Raw genomic sequence first — 23,389 nt, forward strand, 5'->3', positions numbered from 1 at the left:
AGACGAGACCGCCCACCCCTCTCGCGCTCCCTCTGCTCCCTGGGCCAGGTCTAACGCTCCCTCTTCCAGCACTGCCGCCTCCTGGGCACCCTCCCGCTCTCCTCTCTGGTCTCGGGGTCCGTCTGCCAGTGGGGCTGTCCCGTGGGTGGGGCGCCTGACGCCCGCCTGACGCCCGCCTCTGCCCTCTCCGCAGACCTCACGTGGTGGGCAGTGGCGGCAGTGACAAGGAAAAGGAGGAGTTTCGGGAGGCCAAGCCCCGCTCACTACGCTTCACGTGGAGCATGAAGACCACGAGCTCCATGGAGCCCAACGAGATGATGCGGGAGATCCGCAAGGTGCTGGACGCAAACAGCTGCCAGAGCGAGCTGCACGAGAAGTACATGCTGTTGTGCATGCACGGCACGCCAGGCCACGAGAACTTCGTGCAGTGGGAGATGGAGGTGTGCAAACTGCCGCGGCTGTCTCTCAACGGTGTTCGATTTAAGCGGATATCGGGCACCTCCATGGCCTTCAAAAACATTGCCTCCAAAATAGCCAACGAGCTTAAGCTTTAACAGGCTGCCAGGAGTGGGGGGCGACGGAGGCGGCCAGCTGGACTTAGCTGCTGGGGCCGGCGCTCTGCCTGCCCGGGCGAGACTGCAGAGATGGATTGGTGTGTCTCCCCTGCTGGCACTTCTCCCCTCCCCGCCCTTCTCAGTTTTTTCTTCCATGTTTGTGGGGGTTGGGAGATGGTTCTCTCCCCCCCCCACATTTACCCCTGCCCAGATATTCCCCCTTCCCCCCTCTCTCCCACAGGAGGCAAAGGAAGGGGAGGGAGGGGTGGGGGGCAGGGCTCCCCCTCGGTACTGCGGTTGCACAGAGTATTTCGCCTAAACCAAGAAATTTTTTATTACCAAAAAGAAAAAAGAAAAAAAAAAATCCCAGCGGCCACCTTTCCTCCCTGCCCCATTGGGACAGTCGAGACTGGATCTGTGGGGTTTCCCGGGAGGGTGGCTCAGGGCTGGAACACTCTCAGGCAAGAGTGGTGGAGTTCCCTGTCAGGCCCTCCGCCAGGCCCACTTTGGGCTTCTCCCCTCTCCTCTCCTCCTTCCCCTCCAAGCAAACCACCAGAGGTGGCCTTCCCCTGACCTCAGGCCCCTGGGCTGGAGGCCTGGGCGGCTGGGGGCTGGGGGCAGGGGTGCCGCACAGCCCTGAAGCGGTGGGACGGGCGGGCGAGGCGCGGGGCCCGGCCTCCCTCCACACTGTATCCTCTGCCCCTCCTTCCCCAGAGGCTGGGCATTTCCTTCCACAAGCTGCTGTGGGGACTTTTGTTCCCCTCCTCAAAAAGTCTGTGCCATCTTCTCCCACCCCCTCCTGGGTAGAAGGCGGGGCTGACCCCAGGGCTGGGAGAGGGGAGGGGACCGCAGGGCAGATGGGCTCCTCGGCCCCCAGGGGGCCGCCTGGGCTGCTAGTCTCCGGAACAGGGACGCTGGGCATTCTCCGTTCTGGGAGAGCCTTTGTCTGAAAGCACAGCCCCCCTCGCCGTCCCTCTCCCCACTGCTCCCCTTCATTGGCATTAATCTGGGCACCAGCTAGTTCCATAGCAGTGACTTCCCTCACCACTCATCTCTCGGCCTTGCCTTTTCTTCCTCACACTGTCGCCCCTCCTCTCAGGAGACACTGCCCGGGGCCCCCGGGGCCGGCCGCCTGGCGGGAGGCTGGACAGGGCAGCAGGGCCGGGAGCCTCTGCCCTCCACAGGGTGGGGGGACAGATAGGCCAAGTGACTCCCAGCTCGCTAACCTCTGCAGCCAGCGTGGGAGTGGCTGGTATGGGCGCTTGGCTGGTGGCAGCCGCTGCATCCCTTAATTTATTTCTCTGCTGTTTCTGTTCTTGAGAAATTGGGGGAGGGGGTCCTGAACAGAGGCTGCCTCTACCCTCACCTGAGTTGTACATTTTTTGTGATGGGTTTTATTTTTTATTTTATTATTTTATTTTTTTTTTTTTTTGATTTATGATGACTCCACCCCTACTCATCATCCCACTCCCAGGCCTGGCTCCGTGGCAAGTCGAGCCCTTGGTTCCCAGGAAGGGGCCTCGCCAACCTCAGCCCTCCTGCCCCAAGCCCTGAATGCAGGCTCCGGCTCCCACCAAGGGCTCCCCCTCCCTTCTTCCCTCCCGCCTCCTGCCCTATGGAACAGCCGGGGTGCTCCGAGGGGCCAGGAGGGCAAGGCTTGGCTCCCAAAGCGGGTGGTGGCCCGGGGGGGGGGCTCCCAGGCAAGGTGGCCCCTCCCCACCCAGCCCCCCCTTCCTGCACTTAGTTTCTCCTCTGGATCAAACACGTAATAAAGAGAATGTTTGGAATCTGAGCTGCCTCCTCCTGTTTCTTCCTACCGGGCAGGGACCCAGTCCCCATGGGCAAGATGTGGCCCAGCCTGCCTGCCTCGCAGGGGAGAACTGATTCCTGTCTGGGGCCTGGGGAAAGGCCGGTGCCGGGCGGGATCCCTCGGGATCCCTCCCCACCCTCATGGCACAGACAGGAAGCAAAGCCCAAGACCCTTAAACCAAAAGGGAAAGAGGATTCAGTGAGCTTGAAGGTTTTATTTATTTTTTAAAAACATTGAAAAATAAACCCATGTCTGCATATGTTCCCAACCCTTTTCTCTAAGCTTTTGGGCGGTGGGCACAGTGGGCACCCTCAGAGCTCCTCAGCACTTTCCACCCGGCCCCCTGAAGACTGGAGAGCTACCTCTTCAGCCTCTGCTGCTGTCAGGGCCCAAGGAACCTCTCTGCCCACTTCCCCCCTCCAGCTCCCTCCCCACCTCACCCCAGACTTATTGCTAAAAGAAGGGGAAGAGGAAGAACAGCCAACACACTAAACTGTCCTCTCCCCCACCCCCAGGCTATGGTCACTACCCCCTACGCACGAAGGGCAGGACCCCTAGGCCAGGCCCTGGCAGACTAGGAGGCAGCCATTCCAGTCCCAGCCAGGAAAATACCCTCGGGCCAGCTCAGAAGGCCCCAGACACTGGCTGGGGAGGGGGTGGAGACAGGCTGGCTGCCAGAAAGACGTGCAGAACCCGCGGGGGTCCAGGCTGTGCCCCCGTCAGCAGCGCTGGGTCTTCGAAAGACCCGGCGAGAGCTCTAGTCTCTTCTGTCCTCAGTGAAGCTGGAGGTCCCCGAGGACGTCCGGCAAAGGGGTTCTGGAGCCTCCGGTTGGCGGAGGGCCTCGGGGCTCAGAGCGAGGGTGCTGGAGGCTCCAGGGGGGCTCCAGCCAGGGTGGGTGCGGGCTGAGGGCCCGGGCGGGCACCGTGGCGGGAGGCAGCTAGGGCAGGGCGGATGAGAGGTGGTGGGGGCTGGTTGGGGGCCAGCCGGGGCTGGAGGAAGCGGCCCTGCTGGAGTGGGGGTGGCTGGCGGAGCAGGGTGGGAGCCGTGGGCAAAGGTGGCCTCAGCAGTGGCGGTGGCTGGGACAGCGAGGTGGGAGGCGGAGGAGGGGGCGGCGCAGGGGGCCCCGATCGGGGTCCTGATGTCGACACAGATGTAATCTGGACCTGAGAGGAGCGAGAGAAGAGTGAGCAACCAGGCTCAAGCACACCCTCAGCCCAGTCTAAGGACGGAGGCAGTTCCTCTCCTCTGTTCTCTGAAGCGTTTCGCTCTCTCTCCCCTTCTCACCTCATCGTCTTCCTCCAGGGCTGGGGCTGGCAAGGGAGCCCCTCTCCTAGCCTCCTCCATGGGGACCGGGGGGGCTCCAGGGGCCCCATCCTGCTCGGCCTCCCATTCCTGCAGCACCTCCTCCAGATTGAAGCGGCGCCGGTAGCTCACAAAGAAGGTCTTCACCTGGGTCAGAGTCTTGTTCCCAATCACCTCTGCAATAGCCCCAAAGTCTTTGCCATACCTACGGATGGCTGCAAGGGTCAAAAGGGCAGCAGGTGTGAATACCCACTTAGAACTAGTTACTTCCCTGATCCTTCCCCTCTGCCCCAGCTCCTTGGAGGGCAGGCGACACTCCTGGGGCCCTCTATTCTCCCGAGTCTCACCCACCTTGTACTGCCAAAAGCTGCTCATCCGTGGTCCAGCGGGAGTTGAACTTGGTGTTGGCCTGGAGAACAAGGAATATATCCTTGAGACTCAAAAATATGGGAACAGAGGCCCTGCTACCCAAGGAAAACTCCCCTTTCTGCTGTGCCACCAGAAAGAACCCCCTCCTGCACCCAGACTTGAAGAGCAGCCTCACCTCAGGGGGGCGGAGTGGATCGATGCCCCCCTCCAGGGCTTGGCGGAGGCTGCTGTTGGTCTGCTTCATGCTTTGCACCTGGGAAGACAAGGCAAGGAAGGGACATCAAATTCCAAGCCAGGGAGGCCATCAATACCAACCCTCACCAGGGCCCTACTTCCTAACAAAGCTCTTTGCCACCCACCATCTACCTCATCTCTCCCTCATAACCATTCACTAGGGGAGACACTGGGGTTTGCCCCTTTTCAAAGACCAGGTTTGCTTGTTTGTTTGTTTTTAATGTCCAGAAAAGAACGCCAGGTTACCCAGAAGCCCAGAGGATGGGGCAGGTGCAGGCTTGGCATCCACACGACCTCCCTTACGCCTCAGCTGACCCCAGTCATAGTTCCCAGCTGCTAACTGTCCCCTTTGCCTGGCCCCTTCTTTCCTCGGGCCCCCCACCTGGCGCTTGAGGGAGATGAGCTGGGAGTCGAGGCCTCGAAGTGTGAGGTTGGCAAGGTCCGGGCTCCCCGACACGGCAGTGAGGCCCTCAGGGCTCAGGTACATGCCCTTGGGAGGGCGCCGCCGAGTTCGCAGCGGATGGTGGCGGTACTGAGACCCCTGGGCCTCCTTCTTTCCTGGACCTGGGCGGGCATTCAGGGGCCGAGAGGGCAGAGGCTGCCAGGGAAAGGAGAGGAGGTGGGTGGTGCAGAGCCCAAGGAGAGGGCGGGCAGGCGGGCAGGGCCAGAGGAGCTCTGGGACCTCACCTCTCTCTTGGGGTCTCCAGCGTCCGGCTCCCCCTCACTCACGGCTCCTCGTCCCTCTTCAAGCTCATCACTGCTTACACGGGGGCCAAGGCGGGGTAAGGCAGGGGCCAGGGCCCCCAGGAGCTCAGTTTACCCCCACCCAGAGCTTCCCCGAGCCCCCCACCTGTCTTCTTTGTCCTTTCGGCCCCCCAGCCGCCGAGCCTGTCTGTCCATCACACTGGTCCGGCTGCGGGTCTTCTTCCAAGAGTAGTAATACTTCACCAGGCTGGGAATCAGCTTGTCAGGCAGCTGGAGGGGCAACGCCAGAGGCTGGGGCCCACCTAAGACTCTGGGCCTCGGGCAGGCTTAACAGGAAGAAGGGGCCAAGGAGCACTGGCGGGGGTGGAGGGATTTACCATCTGCTGGATCCGCTGGAAACATTTGCCATGGAAGCCAAAGGCCTGTTCAAACAGCACCTTGTCCTCTACCGTCCACTCGTCCGGGAACGGGGTGAAGTTGGCCAGGTCAGCCAGAGACTTCTCTACGTCGTGCTTATGCCACAGGAGCATGCCCAGTGCCTGGCCCAGGAGAGGGGACAACGCAGGCTCAGCTGCCCGCAGCACTGTCCCGTCTCCACCCCAAATCCCTGCGGGGCCAAGGCTCACCTGCTCGATGTTGTAACCATGCTTCTCCTTGGCCATCGCAATGTACTTGTCAACTGCAGGGGCGGGAGGAGCCAGGTCTTGGAGGAGGGGTTACAACCCCTAAGCCAGGCCTGCCCGGAAAGGGGTATGCCCCCAGGGGCTAGGCCCCTGAGCCTGAGCCCCAGGGCAGGGGCTGAACCCACATACCTCAGCCTCCAGCCCACTTCTGAGAAGAGCTGGCTGCCAGCTGGCATGAACCCCAGGCCCCAGCTCCCAAGGGTATGCATGAGCCCAGGGTCCCACCCCACTCACGCTTGGCATCTGACACACAGTGGTTGGGCGACCACACCAACATCCCCTTCAGCTCCTTGTTACTGTAGCGTGCGGGGCTCTCTGAAAGGCAACGGAGCAGAGGAGGGAAGACATCATCAGCCTGGTGGCGCTGGCCTGGACCCATGGCCAGAGGGCAGCGGAGGAGTGGGGCCTGCGAGGTGAGGCACAGAGGGGAAGGAGGGACAGAGACCCAGACAGGAAGGCAGAGCAGGAAAACTAACCATGCCACAGGGCCGGCCACCCACCCCCGCCTGTCCTTACAGTGGGCGCCAGCCAAGGGTTCCCCCAGGTGGGGCTCAGGGCCAAGCCATGGGCCCTCCAGTCCCCTCCCTTCACAGCCTGTCCTGCCACTCACCAGGCTTGCACTCCGGAATTACGGCCTGGTAATTGGTTCCAACGCGGATCATGCTGTCTGTGGAGCCGGTGGGGGGCGGGGGGAGGCAGTCAGGACTCCAGGGAGGGAGGGAGGACGGGAGGATGTGGCGGGGGAGGTGGCTGGCCTGGAGTTCTCCTTCCTGACCACCCAGGGCCCCCATCTTCCAGGAGGCTCACTTTTCCTTGATCTTCCCCTCAGTTACCCTCAGCCACAGAGGGAACTGGAAAAGGGAGAGACCTGCCTAGCCATAGCCATGGGGGGTGGGGGAGAGGACAGGGGCCAGTTTTCAAGCCCAGGCCCAGCAGAGCCCTTTGTTCTGACGGGGGGGGGGAGGGGGGAGAGGGGGAGGGGGGGAGTTGGTGGGGGTTGGAGGGCTGCCCCTAGACCTGGACCACAGCCCTCCTGCAGAGAATCCAAGGCTCCTCCCCACCACAGGAGCCCCACAGCTCGGTGTGGAGGTGTCTTCCCAGCTCCTGCCCCAGTCAGACCTCAGTCCCCTGCAAGGTGGCAAGGTACGAGGAGCCCAAGCTGTGAAAGGGAGGGACGCCTGAGTCCCTCGGGGACTGAGGGCAGGGAGGGGGCAGGCAGGACCGCCTCCTCGGCAGCTAGGGGCCCAGCCTCCAGATTCCCTGTGCCGGCTTTGGGGAGAAGCAAGGCACAGGCTCCAATGCAGGCAAGGCAGGAACCATCCGTATAATACCGTGGTCGGCAACTCTCCCCCACGCCCTGCTCCGCGCCCCCCGCCCCGGGCCGGTGCGCCTTTAACCCTAGGCCTCCGGGCTCACCGTGCGAGTGCTCCTCCTCGCTGCTGTCATCCTCCGAGTGGGGTTGTCCGCCGTTGGGCGCCGTCTTGGCCCGGCTGCGGGACAGGATCCCGGAGCCCGCGCTCGGCTTCTCCATCACCGAGGGCATTACCCCGCCCAGCTGCCCCGGGGGGCGCGGGAGCCTTCGGAGAGCAGCGGTCGTTGCCGCGCTCGCCTGGGGTGCCGTGCCCGGCCCGGCCTGGAGAGGTCGCCACTGAGGCCACGAGAGGCAGGAGGTCAAGCGTGGCTAGGGTCCGGCGGGGCAGGAGCCCAACGGGCAGCCCAGCGCTCTCCGCGACCCCCACGGGTGAGGGTGTCAGAAAAGTTTGTGTAGAAGTGGGGTACGCGGGGGATGAGCGCAAGGTCCGGTGGGGCTGGGGCGCGCTCGCTCTGGACGCTCCACGGAATTGGGGCTCCCCGGAGAAGTCTGGGCACCCTGCCCTCGGAGCGCCCTGGAGCCCCAATGCCCGCCTGCCCACGCAGTTCAGCGAGCGGGCGCTGCGGCGCGATTGCCGCCCCCGGCGGGCTCCGCGCCTCTCGGCTGCACCAGGATGCCCCAGTCCCCGGGAGGGGACCCCTGCCCGGACCAGACCCCTGCCTGCGACGGCAGCCGGCGGGGCCCCGGCGCTGGCGGCGGCGGCGGCGGCGGCGGCGGGACGGCGCGCACGGCGCGCGGTGCTGGGGCAGAGTTGCCGGGAGGCGGGGGAGCGCAGCCGCGGGCGCCGCCTCGCACCCTCCCCGACGCGCTCGCTCTCCACGGCGCGCTCGAGCTGCTGCTCGCTCGCCCGCTCTCCGCCGCCGCTCGCTCCTCGCGCACACAATGAAGCTGCTGGCAGGGAAGTAGTGCCGGCTGCGGCCTCAGCACCCCTCCCCCAGCCGATGCCTCCGCCAGCTGAACATCTGGCCCTGGGGTGGAAGGGAGGGCCCGGGGGGCGGGGCCTGGGGGCCGGGGCTAGACCTCCAGGGGGTGGGGTCAGGACCCGGGTGGAGAGCGCTTTCCTCAGCGGGCCCCCCGAGCTCCCAGACTTGCCCCTGGGGGAGACCCCCCTACCCCCGAGGAGTAGCCGGGGGTCAGCCCCACCCACGCGCACACCAGCCCCACACACCAGTGGGCTCGGGTTACCGCCGCCTGCCCCGGGGGCCCTGAGGCCGCCTGCCCGCCCGCCCGGGTGGAGCCCAGCTTTTCCTTCCATTTCCCTTCCTGCCAAGGAACTCCCCGCCCCCCTTCCGCAGGGGGGACCCCCCCCCCTTCATGCGCCCTTGGGGGCCAGAGCGGATGGGAGGCCGGACAGGCGAGGAATGAATTCCTCCAAGAGCTACCGGGCCAAAGCCTGGCTTCTGGTGCATCTGTGGGTCCCCAGGGGTCACCTCAGTTCCCTTTAACTGCTGCAGCGCGCACCCCAAAACAGTGGCACAAGGGGTTGCGGGATGGGGTGTGGGAAGTGTAGGGAAAGATCTGGACTGCAGGGTGAGGGAGGAGCTGGGTGTCCTCCCTACTGGGTTCCCTGTCACCCCAGCTGGGAGCAGCATCCCCCTCCCCCAGGACGAGCACGGGCAGAGTGACAGACCGGGAAGCGGGTAGAGCGGCACAGACGGAGATGGGGGAGGGGGGTGGGCAGAGACTTTCAAAGCCAGACCCAGCCACCCTGCCAGGCACACAAAGAGCCAGCACACACACCGGCGACAAGCTGCGCCGGTGCCCGTCCCCGCTGCCGCAGGCACGTGCTGCCGCGCACACAGGCCGAAGCCCCCTCCCACCCGTCGCCCCTCCCACCCGAGCCCCAGACTTCTAGACACACCTCCACCCGGGCACGCCCCGCTGTGCCCAGACTGAGCCGAGCCTGCACTCGCACCCTCCTCTCCCTTCCCTTCCTCGGCCACTCAGTAATCAGATTCCTAAATTTAGAAGCAACCCAGGGCCCAGCCAGGGATGGATCCCCGCCCCCACCCGCTGCCTGCGGCTAGCCGGCCGGGGTCCTGCGGTCGGGCCACGACCCGGCTGGGGCCTCCTGGTCCTGGGGGCTCCTGCGGGCGGCCGGGCAAAGTCAGGCACAACCCCACCCAGCTGCGGTGCTGTCGGGCCACATGGGGCCACACTGGGGCCACCCAGCCGGCAGCCACGTTGCCCGCCACACCTCCGGTCAGAGCTATGGGGCCTTTTTCCTCCTCTTAAATCATGGATTGGGCACCAAGCCCCAGGGTGGGGAGGTCTGGATAGAGGAGAACGAGTGGGCCAAGGGCAGGTCTGAGCTAAGGGGTCTGCTACAAATGAAAAGAGCCTCCGCAGCCTTACTCCTCCTGAGTGGCCACCCTGCCCCCAGCACCTCCAGTCTTTAGGGAGCCTCTCATCTCTGTCCCCTCCTGCCTGGCAGGCAGCCATCGCTGCTCACAGCCCTCTCCTATGATGGAGTCTTCCATTTTGCCCACACCAGCCCCTCTTGAAGCAGGGCCTCAGCTGGGTCCCCCATTTCCCCCTTGCCACTTTTCCATACTCATGCTTAGGGTCCAGGGCCCAGCACCTCACCCCATCCCCAGGCCACAGCATCATGCTTATTCTGGCCTCCCTCCTCCTGGGCTGCCCCAGGTACCCCCAGCCACAGGCGTCCCTCCTTCCTTAGCACCCCTCCCCCCAATAAGAACCTAATTCTGTTCTCATTTCTCCCTAGGGCCTGGAGCTCAGGGCCAGAGGAAGATTCTGCTCTGGAGGAGGGGGCAGGGAGGGGAGGCTTATTCCTTGGCGTAGAGAGGAGGGGGGCAGTCCCTAGGCCCTGGTGTGATGAGGCTTCCGCCTAGGAGGTGGGACGCGACATGTGAGGGGTATCCTAGGAATTTGGGGATGACTCTGGGGGCCACAGTGTCCAGAGAGAGAGAGGAGGCACATTCCTAGTGAGCAACCTCCTCCCCAAGGGGCAACGGCGCAGGGTTAGGAGGGGGAGGGGCAAGGCCCCACCCTCCCACCTGCTGCAGCCGCCCCCTCCCCAGCTGGCCCCCTCTTTTGTGCAAAGCCACACAAAGGACAAGGGGCCCCGGCCGGCCTGGCCATCTGCTCCCAGCAGCCTGAAGGCTCTTAAAGAGACAGCACCCCCTCCCTGCCCTGGGGCTGTGGGGCGGGATGGACCGGGTGCGCCACCGGACCTGGTCTCAGCGGTACCCCACGTGCCACCCACTTTTCCCTCGCTCCCCCAGCCCCAGGTCGGGAATCATTCTCCCTCAGGCCAGGGGCACCGAGGTGCCACGTGGCCCAGAACAGGAGGCGTGGGAGGGGAGAGAAAGGAGGCAGCCAGGGACCAGCCCCTCCCCTCCTGCCTTAGGCAGAGGGGCCAGGGAAGCTCAGTAGTACAGCACTAGTACTGGGGTCCCTCACCTCCCTGAGGCCACCTCTGAGCTTTGTGAGCTGCTGCCGGCCTCCGGGAGTGCCCTCCCCGCCGTTCTCACTGAGGAGCTCACCCTCGGCCTTCCTCAGGGAGGATGCCGGTGCCTGCTTTTTGAGGGCTGCAGGCCGCTGGGCAGCAACCCCGTGATGCGGGCACATTTACTTCCTGGGTTTTCCAGTTGAGGAAACTGAGGCTTGGCCGAGCCCCCCCACAGGCCTCCACAAAGCCAACGCCCCCGGCTGTGTCTGAAGCCTTCCTCCCGCCCCCAACTCCCACCCCTGGGCCAGATAAGGGTCCTCACCCCTGAGATCCCCCGGGAAGCCAGACCAAGGCGCTCAGAGCCTTTGCCACACTGCTGGGGCCACCAGTTTACATTATTTGTGTGATTGTTTATTTCTCGACTGTCTCCCTGCAGGGCGGCATGGCAGGGATTGGGTCCACTGTGTTCACTGCTGTGTTCTCAGTGCCTGGCATATAGTAGGCACTCAATATTTGCTGAACAAATAAATGCCAGAAGCCCCAAAAGCCTTCCTCTTCGCTGGGCTCCTCTGTCCCCTGTGTGTTGGGCATCTTGCCTCCTCACTCCTCGAGGTGAGGCAGAGCGGACAAAGGTCGAACAGGGATGCTGGGAGAGAAAAGGAGGGTGACCTTGAACAAGCCACCAGCCTCCCCTCTCCCTCCTCCCAAAGGCGGGGGCAGCTCCAGCCAATCCTGAACCCGTAGCCCTGCCAGACAGACTGGGACTGTCCTGAGCTCTGGCCAGGCAAGGCTGGCCGCTGCGGTGTGGTGCCTGGGACCCCGGCCAGGCCCTCAGTGGCCAGAGCCAAGGGGCTCAGCTTGGGGAGGGTGGCAGGCAGGCGGGCCCTTGGGTGGGGGAGGGAGGGTGGCAGGATCTAAGGAGAAACCTGGCTGAGCAGCGGGGGAGTCGGACTGGAGGCCAGGGGGAGATGAAGCTGGAGAAATGGAGAAGGTGGGCTACAGTGTGGAAGGAGCATGGGGGCGCTCCCTCCAGGGCCCTCACCCCCTCAGCCTGCCCAGATAGGACTTCAATTCCTCCCTCCCTGCCAGGCCCCCGGGGCTCACTGGCAGGCGTGTGGCCCAGGGCACTGCCCTCCTGGGCCCAGTTAGTAATCTCATGAACTGGCCCACCCTCCCACCCGGGGCTGTGAAGAGGCTGAGAGAAGGTGACAGAGGTGACGATCCGGTGCTTGGCATCGCCTCAGCACTGTGGCCACGTGAGGGGTGGGGGTGGGGGCGCTAAAGGAGCCCAGGCCAGCACATCTGTGAGTGGCGCTGGGGGCGGGCAGAGCAGAAGCAGGCGGGAGGTCAGCAAGGAGACCCCAGGCTTCCTGACACCCACGCCGACGAAAGCTGACTCCCTGAGTGAAGCAGGAACTAGGGCGGAAGGGTCAGGGAGACCTTAGCAGAGAGACACGAGAAGGTGACAGGGGCTCCCTGGAGCCACGAGGGGGCAGCTTCCAGACCTGGGAGCCCCCTCTGTTTCTCCGGAAGCCAGGAAAGGAACCTCCCCTCACCCTCACCTGGGCAATAGCTGGCGCCCTCTAGCGGTGACAGCGTGGACCAAGGGGTCCCACCTCAGCTTGGCCACAGATGTCCTCCCAGGGAGTCTGAGCACGGCACCGTGAGGAGCCCATTCTCCTAGGGTAAGTGCATGCAGTCAAGATCCTCTGGGGCCAACTGAGCTTTAGATCCAATCCCCAGCACGTCTCCTGGGCCCAGAGCCACCCAGAACCTCCCAGAACAAAGTCGGGTGGAGCGGAAACCCCTAGAGAAATGGCAGAGGAGAGGGGAACCGCAGGGAAAGTGCAGGAGCACTGCAGACCAAGGAGCTCAGCCCTGGAGTGAGTCCTGGCTCTGCTTCTTGCTTGCTGTGTGGCCTGAGGTGAGTTACTTGGCCTCTCCGAGGCTTAGTCCCTCCATCTCTCAAAGGGAGCAATAACGCTGACCTCATCTGATTGTTGGGAGGATCCAACATCATCTCAGATGGAATGTAATTGGAGTCTCCATCAATGCTGGTTTCCTTTTGAAGCAGGGGTCCCCTCTTGAACACCCCTAGCTGGGCTAGAAAACCACCCTTCACTTCTCTGTGAGGCTGCCCATGCTCTGTGGACCAGCTGAAGGCCATTGCCACCTGCAGCTCCTGGTTCTGGCCTCTGGAGCTAAAAGCTCTTCCTCTGAGACATTTGACACTTGACAACCTCCCTCTGACTTGTCTACCGCTTCAGGTTCCTGCCTTCGGTCTGATCTCGCCAATCCATCACACAAACATAGCTGGATACAGATTCTCAAATACTGCTTTGATCAGGTCTCACTCCTGCTCAATAACCTTGCATGGTTCACTATTGCCCTCCAGGCAAAGCTGGAGCTTCTCCTCTCCCAGCCCAGTACTCAAGGCCTTTCTAGCCTGTATCTGATCCAGCTGAACAGGTCTGCTCACTACTTGCTGAGCCCTACCTGGTGCCCCAGAATACCCCATCCACCCTGCAGACCCTGGCCTGGCCCACTTATTTGCATGCCCCATACCTGGCCAGTCCCTTGGGACTGCTGGCTTCTGCTGGCCAGCTCTGCTGCGACAGGGCACATCCAGGGTTCCCGGCTTGGCTACAATCACCCTTCCTGCTTCCCCCAACCTGCCCCCCTCATGCTCCTCCTCCACCACCCCATCTGCTGCATGGCTCTTAGCCCATGACCTTGCCTTCTGCTTCCAGAGAGAATAGAGGCCTCTGGGAGGAACCCCCTCTAAGGCCTGCCCCTGCACCCAGAGATTCACTCCTTCCCTCTCACCTCCAGTTGTAGGTGTACCTTCCCCCTTCAAGGCCAACCTCCCTCCCAGGCTCCGCATCTCTCAGCGACACACACACACACACACACACACACACACACACACACGTTTGGTCCTCATTTACCTCTCCTCCCTCATTATTCTCTCCCCTTCGGCATGTCAACCTGCCTAAGGCCCTCCATCCCAAGACACTCCCATCCCGCATGTACACCAACACACACACACGCACCCCTTCCTCCATCCCAAGTTTCACCTTTAGCTACTCCTTTCAGCTACAGCTACTGAAAGCTAGTGCTACCTTTTCTCTCTCTCTCTCTCTCTTCTTTTTTTTTTTTTTTTTTAAAGCTGAGCTTCTTAGGGGATTCCCTGGTGGTCCAGTGGTTAGGACTCTGGGCTTCCACTGCAGGGGGTCTGGGTTCAATCCCTGGTCGGGGAGCTAAGATCCTTCAAGCTGCACAGCGCAGCCAAAAAAAAAAAATTAAAAAATAAAGCTGGGCTTCTTAAAAGAGTTGTTCACACCCCTTCATCCTTGTCCTCACCTCCCACTCACTCTGCAACCCACTGCAGTGTTGTGTCACCCTCTGCCACTCCACGGAGACTGCTCTTGCCAAGGTCACTAGTGGCTGTCATCTCTAAACCCAAAGGACTTTTGACGGGCCTGGACTCAATCCACCTCTGGGCAGGACGGACAGAGAGGGCTACCCCTCTTCCTGGACATGAGCTCCCAGCTGGCGTCCATCCTCTCTGCCTCCAAACCCTTGCTGTAGATCCTTCGGTCCCAGGCTACATCCTTAACTCCCCGGGCTGTGGACACTGCAACCTCCATCTCCAGCCCCGACCCCTGCCCCTGGCTCTGGACCCCCATACCCAACCAACTGCCTTCTGGACATCTGCTCAGTTTTCTCTCAGACACCGCAAGCTCGGCCTGTCCGAAATGGATCTCCGCCTCTTGACTACCCGTTGGCTCTGCCTGCCCACCTCTTCCCACCAGTCCCCGACAAAGTACAGAAACTTAGGAAATGCCCTGGACTCGTCCTTCTGCTTCACTTCCGAGTCCAACAGCCTCCAATTTGCGTCAGCCTCTTCCCCCATGGCCACTCCCTCTCACCCCATGAATGAAACCGCCTCCCAGCAGGCCTCCCTGCCTCCTCTCTTGGTCCCTTCTAATCTATTCTTTATTCAGCAGCCAGGGCAATCTTTCTCACATCCAATCTAATCAAGTCAATCCGCTGCTTTTCATTATCCTTTGATAATTTCCTTCAGAATCTGGCCTCCTGATATCCCGTCCCCCTTTGCCTTTCTCCTTCGGGGATCCAAGTGGTGCTGTGGAGTTGATCCCACCCCAATGTCAGCCTTTCCCAAGGCCCTGGAGATCATGATTGGTTCAGAAGCGGACTAGAGACCTAAGCCGGCCCAATCAGCATGTTACAAATATGGGATGAAGGCCAGGAAGCTGAGCCTGGAGGGCACCACAAAGAGATGGGAAAAAAACTGGCTTCCCAATGACATCAACTTTACCTGAAGCCACTGAACCTCTGAACTTTTTAGTCACGTGCGCCAGTACCTTCCTTTGATTGTTGGAGCTGGGTTGATTTCAGTTTTCTGTCACTTGCAACCAGAGCCTCTGAAATAAGACATCTCTCAACATTACCCCACTTGAAGTTACGCTTTAGCCACGCCCAACAACCTGCAGTTCGCTTGGAGTCTGTAGATGCGATACCTGATACCTGGGATGCCAATCCTTTCCTTGTTGACTAATTCTCATTTGCCTCACAAAATGAAAGTCAGTCTCACCCTGTCTAGGACATCTGCTCCTCCCCATCTCAGCACCGATCACACTCTAATGTAACCACATACCTGTTTACCTGTCTGTCTCCTCCTTGAGGCTGTGAGTCCTGAGAGGGCAGGGCATCTGTCTTACTCACCCGTGCACCCCCAGCCCCTCTCACTCCACAGGTACCTACACTGCCAGGTCCCGGGAAATCACTTCAGCCGAATCTCCCCTGATTTTACCAACGTATTAGGATCTCCTTGTAGGCGAAGATTTATAATAATAATAGAAAATGCCAACTTCTGTGAGTGCCTATTATTTCTTTTTTCACAGCTATATTCCCCAGACCCTAGATTAGCACAAGTACATAGTAAATGCTCAATAACTATTGTTGAATAAATTAATGGATGAGTAACAAACAAATTGAATGCTCATAGGTACCAACCACAGTGTGCAAAATGCTTGCCTAAATTATCTCATTTTCCTCCACAGTAGCCCTGTGAGGTAGGTAGTCTAATTATCTTCATTTTACAGATGAGGAGCTGAGGCTTCAGAAGATGATCTGCCTAAGATCATAAAGCTTGAAAGTGGCAGAACTGGGACTGGTTTCAAGCCAGCTGATGCCAGAGTCCTGTTTTTTATATTCCTGTGTCCATATCCTTCCAGTTAAGATGCATTTGGCTGTTCCAAGAGGCACCATCATTTGATGGTGCTTTGAGCAAAGTGGACATTTTATTGTTTCTCCTAAGAAGTGTGGAGGTCAGTGTCACCACTGACAGTGCTCAGTGGTCACCAAGGCCTCAGGTGCTTCTCACCTCTCAGCTCTGCTTCTTCCATGCATCAGAAGATTTCCCCTCATGGTCCCCAGATGGCTGCAGCTGCTCCGAGCATCCCACCCTCGGAGGACAATTTCCAGAGTGTGAGGGAAGGGACATAGAGCAGGGGCTTTCTCCTTGGCATGTCTCTTTTATCAAAGAGAAAAACCTTTTTCAGGAATTCCTGAGCAGGCCTGTGCCCCTTAAACCAATCCCCTGCCATGACATCCAGGGATCTCCACCCATCACCTGAGCAGTTGGGGCTCTGTTAGCAAGGAAGAAGGAAACATGGCTGTTGGGTAGATAGGCAACCCTGCCCTCTGCTGCCCTCCCCATCCCCCTGGCACCCTCTGTGCACTAGAGTATTCAGAGATATTTGTTGGCTGAACTACAAAGAGAAGAAGCAGGTAGGGGGGTTCTCTTCCCTGGCAGACTTGGGTTATGGCCCTGAAGTCACGGCCTCCAGGTGCCCACATTTCTGAGGATGAAAACCAGCAAAGAGGGCTGCAGTTCCTGGTGGAAAACAGGCTCACTGGACCCAGTGGTCCAGTGCAGAGACAGATAACCTGGAACAGACAGACAAGTTGATGGATTTTGCGGGTTAGATGTATGCAATCATTCATTCAACAAGCATTTATTGTCCATCATCTCCTCTGACTCCTCCCTCTCCTCCACAAAGTCTTAACCAGCTGATACTGGTGGACAGGTTGCCTGGAGACTGCTGATGAGGACTCAGTCTGCACCTTGCTTCAGCAGAAAGGATGCCAGGAGGGATTAGTAATGTCTGTCATGGGCACAGAATGAGTGGCAAAGAGGCAGAGAGAAGGAGAGAGTCCAGGAAACAACAAATTATGGAAAGACTGTGACCCTAAAGAGGGGACTCCAGAGTGTTATGTTAAGTTGTGTCCTCCCCCAAATTCATATGTTGAAGGCCCCACCCCCAGTACCTCGGAATGCGACTTTATTTGGAGATAGGATCTTTACAGAGATGATCAAAGTGAGGTCAATAGGTGGGCCCTCGTCCAGTACGACTGGTGGCCTTATAACGATGGGAAATTTGGAACAGATAGCCATAAACGGGGAACAGCATGTGATCATGAGGACGGCCACTTACAAGCCAAGGAGAGAGGCCTGGGACAGCTCCTTCTCACACAGCCCTCAGAAGGAACCAACCTTGCCAACACCTTGATTTTGGACTTCTGGCCTCCAGAACTGTGAGACAATAAACTTCGGTTGTTTAAGCCACCCAGCCTGGGGTGCCTTGTTACAGCAGCCCTGCAAAACTACTACATGGGGCAACAGCCTCTGGGCTCAGGGGTGTGTGTGTTCAGATTGGGCACGACTTACCTGGACCAAGACCTGAAGAGGTCGTGGGCCTCTAAGTCAGGACATCTCACCCCCTTCCCACCTTGGGCCCCTCTCTGGCCTTGGCGTCCTTGGCTGTCAAGGAGGGATAGACTAGATGACTACCTGGCCTCCTAACCAGCCCTGAGGCTGATGAGGCCAGCTGTCACTGTTAAATCCAGCCACCAGTTGTTGCCTTCTGTTGACTTCTAATGCCAAGGGTGGGGCCTGTGGACCTTGAAGTTGAGAGTAACAAGTATGACGTTTAACTGTCTTGTATTAGTTATGCCAGAGTAGTGCTGTGTAACAAAGGACCCAAAGCTTCTGGGAGTCAGAATCTCAGGAATGACTTCACTGGGTGGTTGTGACTCAGGGTCTCGCGTGGGGTTGCTACCAAGATGTTGGCTGGGCTTCAGTCCTCTGAAGGTTTGACTAGTGTGGGACAATCGTCTTCTAAGGTGGCTCACTCACTTGGCCAGCAAGTGGCATCTGGCTGTTGGTGAGAAGCCTCAGTTCCTCACCTCCATGGTGCTGCTTGTGCATCCTGACAGTACAGCGGCCGGCTTTCCCCAGAGGGAGCAATGCAAGAGACCAAGGCAGAAGCTTGGTCTTAAGTTTTGATAACCTGACCTTGGGAATCACACCCTGTCACTTCAGAAGTATTTTATTGTCACATACGTCAGCCCTACTCATTGTTGGAGGGGACTATGTAAGGGCATGAATACCAGAAAGTCACTGGGGCCATTTGGGTGGCTACAGCAGGCCGGATAAGAGATCTGGTACCAGAAGGGATTATGGGGGCAAAGGGTCATGAAGGAAGAGTCTTACGCATTGAACTTGGGAAAGATGGAACCTTGGGAGTGTATTAGTGTCCCAGGGCTGCCATAACAAATTACCACAAACTGACTGGCTTAAAACAACAGCAATTAATTTTGGCCAAAATGTCCAAATCAAGGTATTGGCTGGGTTGGTTCCTTTTAGAGGCTCTGAGACAGCTTCCATTCCGTGCCTCTCTTCTAGCTTCTGATGACTCCCAGAAACCCTTGGCATTCCTTGGCTTGCAGCTCCTTCCCTCCAATCTGTGCTTCTGTCTTCATATGGCCATCTAGCCCCTGGATGTGTGTCTCAAATCTTCCTCTGTTTTCTGTTATAAGAACGCTGGTCCTTGGATTTAGAAGCCAACCCTGAATCCAGGATGATTTCATCCTGAGATCCTTAACTTAATTACATCTGAAAAGATCCTATTTCCAAATAAGGTCGCATTCACAGGTGCCAGGGGTTGGACTTGGGGACACTATTCAACCCGCTACAGGAGGCATCCCCATGGAGGGGCTGGTTGATGCCATGACCTAGTATCTCCATCTGCTTTGGCTCAGGTGTCACCTTCTCTAGGGAGCCTGCTACCTCTCCTTTGTGCCCCACAGCACGGGTGCCTGGTACCACCACTGCACCATTATTCCTTCAATGAACATTTCCTGAGCACCTGCTCTATATCAGGCACTGAGCTGGGTCCCGGGAGTTCAGAAGTTCAGGTTGCCAGATTTAGCACACAAAAACACGAACACCCAGTGAAATCTGAATTTCAGATGCAGAGTGAGTTCCAGTTTGCCCCCCCACCCCGTATTGTGTATTGTATCTAGCAACGCTAACAGCAGCGGGCAGCGGGGGAGAGAAGCACAGCCTTCAACTGAAGGAAGCCTACAGTCTTGTGGGGGAGATGGCAGGGTGCAACAGGGGGAGAACAAGGCATCAGGAGACCCAGGGAGTGCGCCTGGGCCAGCAGGAGTGAGGGGAGTGAGAGGAGGCTTCTTACATCTAAGCTGGGACCCCAGGGGTGAGGAGGAAAAAGAGTTTCCAAAGGTGGGGAGATGGGGCCCTTGCCAAGCGGGCAACACCAAACATGCAGTCCCTAACCCTGAACAGAGCCTGCAGCCTCCGAGGGCTTTAACTGGCCCACCAGATGCGCATTTTAGAAAAAGGGCAAAGTATGGGGTCACAAATGCCAAAGAAAAAGAGTGTTTCAAGGAAGGGGGAGAGAACAGGCCAGGTGTGGCAGGGAGGCCCAGAAGGATCTGGACTGAGACGTGTCCCTTGCAGGTAGCAAGGCTGCTGGAGGCCTCGGGAGAGGCTTCCGTGGGGCGGTGGGAACAGAAGCGAGGCTGCAGCGGCCTGAGAGCGGGCAGTGTAAGAAGCGAGGAGGAGGTAGAGACAGGGAAGGCCCCTTTCTCCAAAGGTTTTTGGGTGGAGCGAGGTGGAGAGCAGGAGAGCAGGGTTGAGGAAGGCTGGGGGAGGGCGGGGTGACTGAAGGGAAGGACCCTGAGGGGAGGAGGCTCAGCAGCTCTGCAGGTGGCAGGGAGGGGAGGGTGGAGTGCATTCAGATTCTTTTCTGGTCTTTTTGTCTTTTCTTCGTTTTGGGAAATGGAAGGACTCTCCTTGGCCAGCTGGTCACAGGGTGCAAAGTCTGCCCATCCACCCCCCACTGTGCTGTGAGTGCCGTGACAGGCCGCCTGCGGGGCAGGGCTACCTCCCAAGGCTGTTCCCCTGCACGGAGGACTACAGTGTAAGGCAGCCCCCAGGCCTCCGCTGAGCATGTGAGTGAATAAGTAGTTGGGAGCAGTTGAGAGCCGTGGAGTGAGGAAGGCAAAGCACGGTGTTTGGGGGAGCGGCCGACTTGGAAGGAAGGGGAGTCCAGGAAGGAGGTGGGAGGGGTGCAGGGCCTGGGAGAGAGGGGAGACAGTGTCCCCATCCTGAGAGGTCAGAGGAGGGTGGAGAAGGTCGCCTGGGTTCCCTGCATGCACAAGAGCTGGAGGGCGTGGCTAATGAGTCAGGCCTAGACAACAGCCTGGTCACTAGGGGCAGAGGCTTGGCAGAGAAGGGAGGGAGGGTGGTGAAGGGGGTGGGGTGGGGTGTGTGTAGGGGTGGGGAGATGTACTTTTGTCCCAGGGAGGGGGTTCCTTTCCTGCCCCAGGCCATGCCAGGTGCCTTACAACATAATCTCATTTATTTATTTATTTTTAAATATTTATTTATTTGGCTGTGCCGGGTCTTAGTTGCGGCACAAGGGATCTTTGTTGCAGCATGTGGAAACTTTAGTTGCAGCATGCGGAATCTTTAGTTGCAGCATGCAGGCTCTTAGTTGCGGCATGCATGTGGGATCTAGTTTCCTGACCAGGGATCGAACCTGGGCTCCCTGCATTGGGAGCACGGAGTCTTAACCACTGGACCACCAGGGAATTCCCTCATCTCATTTAATCTCGTGAATTCTCACCACCTCGCCTGGAAGATGATGCCGATGATGAAGATGACTGCTATTGGTGGTCTCACTTCATAAATAAGGAAACTTGAGGCACCTTGACTAAAGTCACAAAGGACGGAAGTAGCACAAAGGACGTTTAAACCCAGGCCGGTCTGACTCCAAAGCAGGCTCTGTTCTCCACCCCATGAGACCAAGGAAGCCCTGAGCAGGAGAGAGCCCAGAACTGGGGGCAGCCCCCAGGGAGAAGGACACTGCTGTGGGGCAGGAATAGGGCATTGGGCCTTCTCAGGCCTCTCGGGGGCCTAGGTGATGTCACCTCCCCAAGGGACTACTGGGCTCACCTCCCGGGCCTTGTCTGGTGTCCAGCAAATTCCTGCAGCCTGGGGAGGATGGACCCAAGAGTGAGGAGTGGCAGAAGAGACAGGGCACAGGGCATCACAGTGGCGGGCATCTGTTCCCTGAAACAGCTGACCGTGAAGTTCAATGTGGGTGAGGAGACAAGAGAAGCCAAAATAGGGTGGGGAATTGCACTTTGCCCCTCCTCCCTCTGTGAATCCCCTTGCCCCACCCCTTCATGCTTCCTTGGCTGGCAAATACCATTTCCTCCCCTGGGATCTCCTTGCCTCCTCCTCCTCCTTCAAGGGCAAGCTCAGAAGCCCCCTCTTTCTACCTTGGCCACGCTCCTCCCACCCTTAGCTCCCTCTTCTGGCCCCTGGCGTGCTAGCAACCAGATTTTCTGACCCAGGAATGGGATGTAGGCCAAAGAGTCATTCATTCTAGTCTACCTACATTCCCTCCACGGTCTCACCCAGTCTCATCCAGCTTTAAATACCATCCAGACCTGATTGCGCTGAAATTTGTAACTCCAGCCTGAACCTCTCCACTGAGTTCCAGACTCTGATTACTCCACATCTCCATGTGAATATCTAAAGAGACATCTCAAGGGACTTGCCTGGTGGTCCAGGGGTTAAGACTTTGCACTTCCACTGCAGGGGGCATGGGTTTGATCCCTGGTCAGGGAACTGAGATCCCTCATGCTGCGCGGTGTGGCCAAAAAAAAAAAAAAAAAGTCTCATACCTGACGTGGCCAACACTGAAGTCCTGATCTTCCCCTCCTCCACCCACCTTGCTCCTTCCAAAGTTGTTCACATCTCAGTTGAAGTCACTCCATTTCTCCAGTAGCACAAGATACCTTGAAGTTATCTTGACTCTTCTCTTTCCCTCACACCCCACATCCAGTCCATAGGCACGTCCTGTTGGCTCTCCCTTCAACACGCATCCACGTCCTGAACCTTTCTCCCACCTCCGCTGCCATCCAGCTGGTGCAAGCACCATCACTCTCGCCTGGGTTATAGCAGTGGCCTCTGCACCGCCTCTCCTTTGACCTTGCCCCTACACTCTTTTCTCAACCCAGCAGCCAGGGGGTCCTATGAGCACATAAGCCAGTCCTAATACTCCTTCCAAACTCTCTAATGGCATCCCAGCTTGCTCTAGTCCTGGCCAAGGTCTTTATTTTTTTTTAATAAATTTATTTATTTATTTAGGCTGTGTTGGGTCTTCATTGCAGTGCGCAGGCTTCTCATTGTGGTGGCTTCTCTTGTTGCGGAGCACGGGCTCTAGGCGTGCGGGCTTCAGTAGTTGTGGCGTGTGGGCTTCAGTATTTGTGGCACGCGGGCTTAGTTGCTCTGCGGCATGTGGGATCTTCCCCGACCAGGGCTTGAACCCGTGTCCCCTGCATTGGCAGGCAGATTCTTAACCACTGCGTCACCAGGGAAGTGCCCTGGCCAAAGTCTTTTAAAACATACAAGCCCTAAATGATTCTCTCCTTACCTGTCTGATTTCACCACCCACTCTTCTCCCACCGGCCCACTCTGCTCTAGACACATTGTGCTACGTGTAGTTCTTCAAACATTCCGATCATGTACCTGCTGGGGAGTATTGCACTAGCTGTACCCCCAGCCTGCAATGCCCTTCCCCCAGATAGCCTCACCTCCTTCAGATCTTGACTCAAATGTCACCTTTTGTTTGCCTTCCCTGAACATCTTAGTTTAAAACTATAAACCTGACTTTCCCCATCTGTCTCCCCTGCTTTATTTTCTCCATAGAACCTATATCATCTAACGTGTTACGTATTTTACCGGTTCATTCATTTAGTTTATTATCTGCCTCTTCCTTCTAGAATACAAGTTCTATGACGGCGGTGCCTTTTCTGTTTGGTATTTTCTTTGCTGCCTGCAACAGCGCCTAGCATATGGTTAGTGCCAGTGTTGCTTGAGTGGCTGTTTGGGGGCCGCCCCTGTGCTGAGCACTGATGATGGGATAATGAGTAAAACCTGACAAGGCCTGTGAAGTTTGTCTTGGGCAGCGTTTTTCTGAGTTTCATGAGTACGACCCTATCTGGGAAGTCCTAGAAGAGAAGACTCTGGCTCCACCCCTGGAGATTCTAGGGTAGGTCCCGGGTGTGCGCAGTGCACAGGCTCCCCAGGTGATTCTGATGCGGGTCAAGTGGAGGTCACACTGGTCTGCTGGGATAGACTGAAGTTAATATTGTTCAGGACGCCTAATGTCTCATTTTCACAGCACCTTCCACTCTCCAGTATACAGTTGTTACATGCCTGTCTCACCTCTAAACAGTAAGTTTTGGACTGGGATGGCATGTTGCTCCTTTCTGTGCCCCCTGGGCTCTGCACAGCGTAGGTGTAACTGCTAGTCAGTGTTTGAGAGAGCGAATGAATGGAGGGTGAATGAATGGTTAGAAGAAGGATGAATGACTCTGGTTAGAAAAGGAATTTCAAGAGTTCATGATCTAGAAGGTGGGAATTTTCCAAAGACTTCCCCTGTGCCAGAGGGTTGTAGGAGGGACTGGTATTTCAGAGGTCGTGACGCGTTTGGTTGTCTGGGAAGGTGGCTGCTGCGCAGGCTGACCCCGGCGGG

The 23,389-nt window shown here is 58.5% G+C and overlaps 2 protein-coding genes across 18 annotated transcripts in view; one reads left to right on the forward strand and one right to left on the reverse strand.

Moving 5' to 3' along the window:
- The window catches only part of MARK2 (microtubule affinity regulating kinase 2), a 57,957-nt gene extending 55,611 nt beyond the window's left edge, over positions 1-2,346 (forward strand). For all 15 annotated transcript variants that reach the window (XM_082477605.1, XM_082477601.1, XM_082477590.1 and 12 more), the window contains one exon: positions 194-2,346. In XM_082477605.1, the coding sequence (XP_082333731.1) occupies positions 194-554 (361 nt within the window). In that variant the 3' untranslated portion in view covers positions 555-2,346. The remainder of the gene's footprint in view (positions 1-193) is intronic.
- Positions 1,967-7,971, reverse strand: RCOR2 (REST corepressor 2). 3 transcript variants are annotated; one of them, XM_082477607.1, is made up of 12 exons: positions 7,075-7,969; positions 6,269-6,325; positions 5,893-5,973; positions 5,602-5,654; positions 5,353-5,514; positions 5,121-5,245; positions 4,958-5,027; positions 4,653-4,868; positions 4,212-4,289; positions 4,019-4,076; positions 3,650-3,843; positions 1,967-3,528 (listed from the first exon to the last, which is right to left on the reverse strand). In XM_082477607.1, the coding sequence occupies exons 1-12, from the start codon at positions 7,199-7,201 to the stop codon at positions 3,214-3,216; spliced, it is 1,536 nt and encodes a 511-aa protein (XP_082333733.1). In that variant the 5' UTR covers positions 7,202-7,969; the 3' UTR covers positions 1,967-3,213. The 3 variants fall into 3 exon arrangements, with proteins under 3 accessions (XP_082333733.1, XP_082333732.1, XP_082333734.1); XM_082477606.1 differs by having other exon boundaries at positions 3,650-3,882; positions 7,075-7,968; XM_082477608.1 differs by lacking the exon at positions 3,650-3,843 and having other exon boundaries at positions 7,075-7,971.
- Between the last annotated feature and the right edge of the window lie 15,418 nt (positions 7,972-23,389).

The sequence above is a fragment of the Balaenoptera physalus genome, assembly GCF_965194825.1.
Source record: "Balaenoptera physalus genome assembly, chromosome: 10".
Classification (NCBI taxonomy): Eukaryota; Metazoa; Chordata; class Mammalia; order Artiodactyla; family Balaenopteridae; genus Balaenoptera; species Balaenoptera physalus.

What these genes read in the sequence shown, in the direction of transcription:
- RCOR2 (XM_082477606.1), bottom strand. Translation starts at nt 7,201, where the DNA reads ATGCCCTCGGTGATGGAGAAGCCGAGCGCGGGCTCCGGGATCCTGTCC. An exon ending in CGAAAGGACAAAGAAGACAG is followed by an intron (nt 5,028 to 5,120) that starts GTGGGGGGCTCG and finishes CCGTGTAAGCAG; the next exon opens with TGATGAGCTTGAAGAGGGAC. An exon ending in ATCCACTCCGCCCCCCTGAG is followed by an intron (nt 4,077 to 4,211) that starts GTGAGGCTGCTC and finishes CTTGTTCTCCAG; the next exon opens with GCCAACACCAAGTTCAACTC.